The 2,500-nt window shown below is 41.5% G+C and overlaps 1 protein-coding gene across 1 annotated transcript in view; it reads right to left on the bottom strand.

Annotated features, from left to right (window-relative positions):
- Positions 1-1,082, bottom strand: part of LOC138040038 (WD repeat-containing protein 87-like) — a 32,359-nt gene extending 31,277 nt beyond the window's left edge. Inside the window, exon 1 of the mRNA XM_068885832.1 lies at positions 341-1,082. Coding sequence (XP_068741933.1) covers positions 341-1,082 — 742 coding nt within the window. The remainder of the gene's footprint in view (positions 1-340) is intronic.
- Between the last annotated feature and the right edge of the window lie 1,418 nt (positions 1,083-2,500).

Genomic DNA, 2,500 nt, shown 5'->3' with positions numbered 1-2,500 from the left:
TTGCTAGTGGACGAACGAAAGGAGCTAATCAGAGATCCTTTGTTTTCGTCCACCAACATGGCGGCGATGACGTAATGTGAAAACCATCTATAAGAATTTTTAAGTATTCAGACTCGTTTTAAAGGTCCTCCTTCAACTGACAGGCTTTTCGACCATGCGTTTTTTTTTTTTGGAAATTCGCATAGCTTATCGGAGCGATCTGATTGGATGAATTTCAGCTTTGACGGGATTTTCACATGAAAATTGTTCTACTGCACGGAATGCCTGTAGGGTGAACGTGGGCATTTAAATTAGAGGCTGCAGTGAAGTCGGAAACAGCCGACAACAAACCTCATCATACCTGTAACAAAGTAGCTCGCAGGGGTGAAAAACACACATGTGGTGAACGAAAAGTCGCACTTCTTTTGAAAGAAACGCTTTTCTTTGTAACTTTCAACATCTATCATGGCAATCCTAACATCAGAAATCGCTAATATCTGCTTTGACGCGTCGTCGATGGTTATTGACATCACCCAATCGAGCGGCGTAAACGAACAGCTTATAAAGTGGCCTGGTATTAAAGGATCTTTTTGACCAATTGGAAACCTCCACGTCATTATCCCTCCTGCGATACCAGTAATGATCTCGTCTCTTGCTTCATTGTACGCCAGACTTAGAACAGTTCTTGTCAACGCTGTGATCGACATCGAATGGAACTTAGCGCTAAAAATCCTCATCGACAAATCAGAGCAATACGTAACATAAACCCAACGCCTACGCAGGAACAGAATGTGGAGCAATTTTAGATCCGTGGTGATTGTTTGCAGAGAATTTGCTAATTTTCCAGGCTTTTTGTCTTTGGAAAAGTTCCATATGTTGATTTCATTCTTTTTTCCAACTCCGTGATGTGATATGAAGTTGAAACCAGATCCCGTGCTTACATGAAGAACCACGCGCAACTGTTCAGGATTCCAAATCTCTTTCTGCATTTGGAAGCCATACGGGATACTTACGCACAATGGGGTGTCCTTTGAGTTTTCTATGATTTGCTTAATTTGCGGGTAAACGTCTGCCCATAGAGGAATCTTTGATACGAGCGACATTACATTCTTGGAGAAAGACAAAGCGTGTGAAATTCTTTTTTGCTTTGACTAAATTTAACATTCAAACATTGTGAACCTGATCTTGTCACGTCCATTCCAACAGGAATGAATAGCGTTCTAAGGGTGAAATAAAGTCGCTTTTGTGAAAGAACCTAGCTACCTAGCTGAAAAAGAACTGAAGCTTGTGCATTGTTTACGAAACATTCTAATTGACATCTGTACAAAAGTGGAAAAAAGGGTCTATTGTGAATGCGCGCGCGCACTTGCAGATTGAACAATATTTCAATGCTTCGCCATTACACAAGATTATTATTAATTGTTTTTAACTGTTATATTGTTTCGATACAGGCAGATGCCAGTACCGTAACACCGGAGGAGCGTGTTTCTTCGTTTTTGCGCATGCCTAAATATTCACCGTCAGCTACAAGCGCATTGCGCGCAACGAACCCAGCGATATTTTCAGTGCAATTGCAGAACTTACTCCATTACTCCGAGGAGGCGAAGTACAGGGGATACCCACAAAGCTGTTCTTGTTTTTAGTTAAAATGAGTTTAGTATGTAAAAGAAATCTCCAGCTTAAAAAGGTACGGCTGTCAGTAGGGATACTGATTCCGTTTTAGGGCTATTTTTGAAGTGCGGATCATAGACGCAAGAGAGAAGTGACTCTCGCACTTAGGTGGAGGACAATAGACCATTTTACAGTTGTGTGCTTAGCTACCTGGCCTTTGAATGAAAGTGACCTTGCTTTGATAGAATCCTCACACCTTTTTACCCAGTCGGAATCTGCATTGTTTTTTTTTGTTTTTCTTTTCTTTTTTTTGTCGGTAAAAGTCTTTCCTATCACTCCCCTGCTAAGTGGTTTCTTTGTGTATAGAGCCTTCTGCGCGTATTTTCTTAGGATCGAGAGGGTAGTGGGAAATGCGTAGATTTCTATGGTGGACACAGTAGAACGATTAACTTAACCGGCAATGGCGTCGAAAGTCATGTAACGCGAATGGCGTTTTAGTGGATCTTTGAACAAAATATACCCTTATGAAGCTCAATAATGGCAAGTCAATTGGATACTGAACAAGACAGGCGGTGGAATCTTAAAAGCGACGAGTAATGGACTTCCACAACAATCTGTCGCCTGTCGATCCGTAATCAAAGTGAGCTGTAGTCCTGAGCGTTATCACATAGAAAAACTGGCCCTTAGGGAGTCCCACGTAAAATGCCACACAGTTTTCCCCAGAAGTTGTCCAGTGTTGAGTTTCCTGTAACTTTCTTTCAATTTCTTCTCAACTTGGACTATGAATCCATTTGCGATCCTCCTGGGGGTGATACGTTGTTGGCTCAAGGGATCTACTTAACTGACTCTTTACATTAATTACCCTTGTCCGCCTGTGAATCAGATGTTGATCCATCGTTATCACATAGAA

This window comes from Montipora capricornis, chromosome 3 (assembly GCF_036669925.1).
Source record: "Montipora capricornis isolate CH-2021 chromosome 3, ASM3666992v2, whole genome shotgun sequence".
NCBI classification, from domain to species: Eukaryota; Metazoa; Cnidaria; class Anthozoa; order Scleractinia; family Acroporidae; genus Montipora; species Montipora capricornis.
Note: the sequence above shows the minus strand (reverse complement) of the source record. Positions and strands in the feature narration are given on the sequence as shown.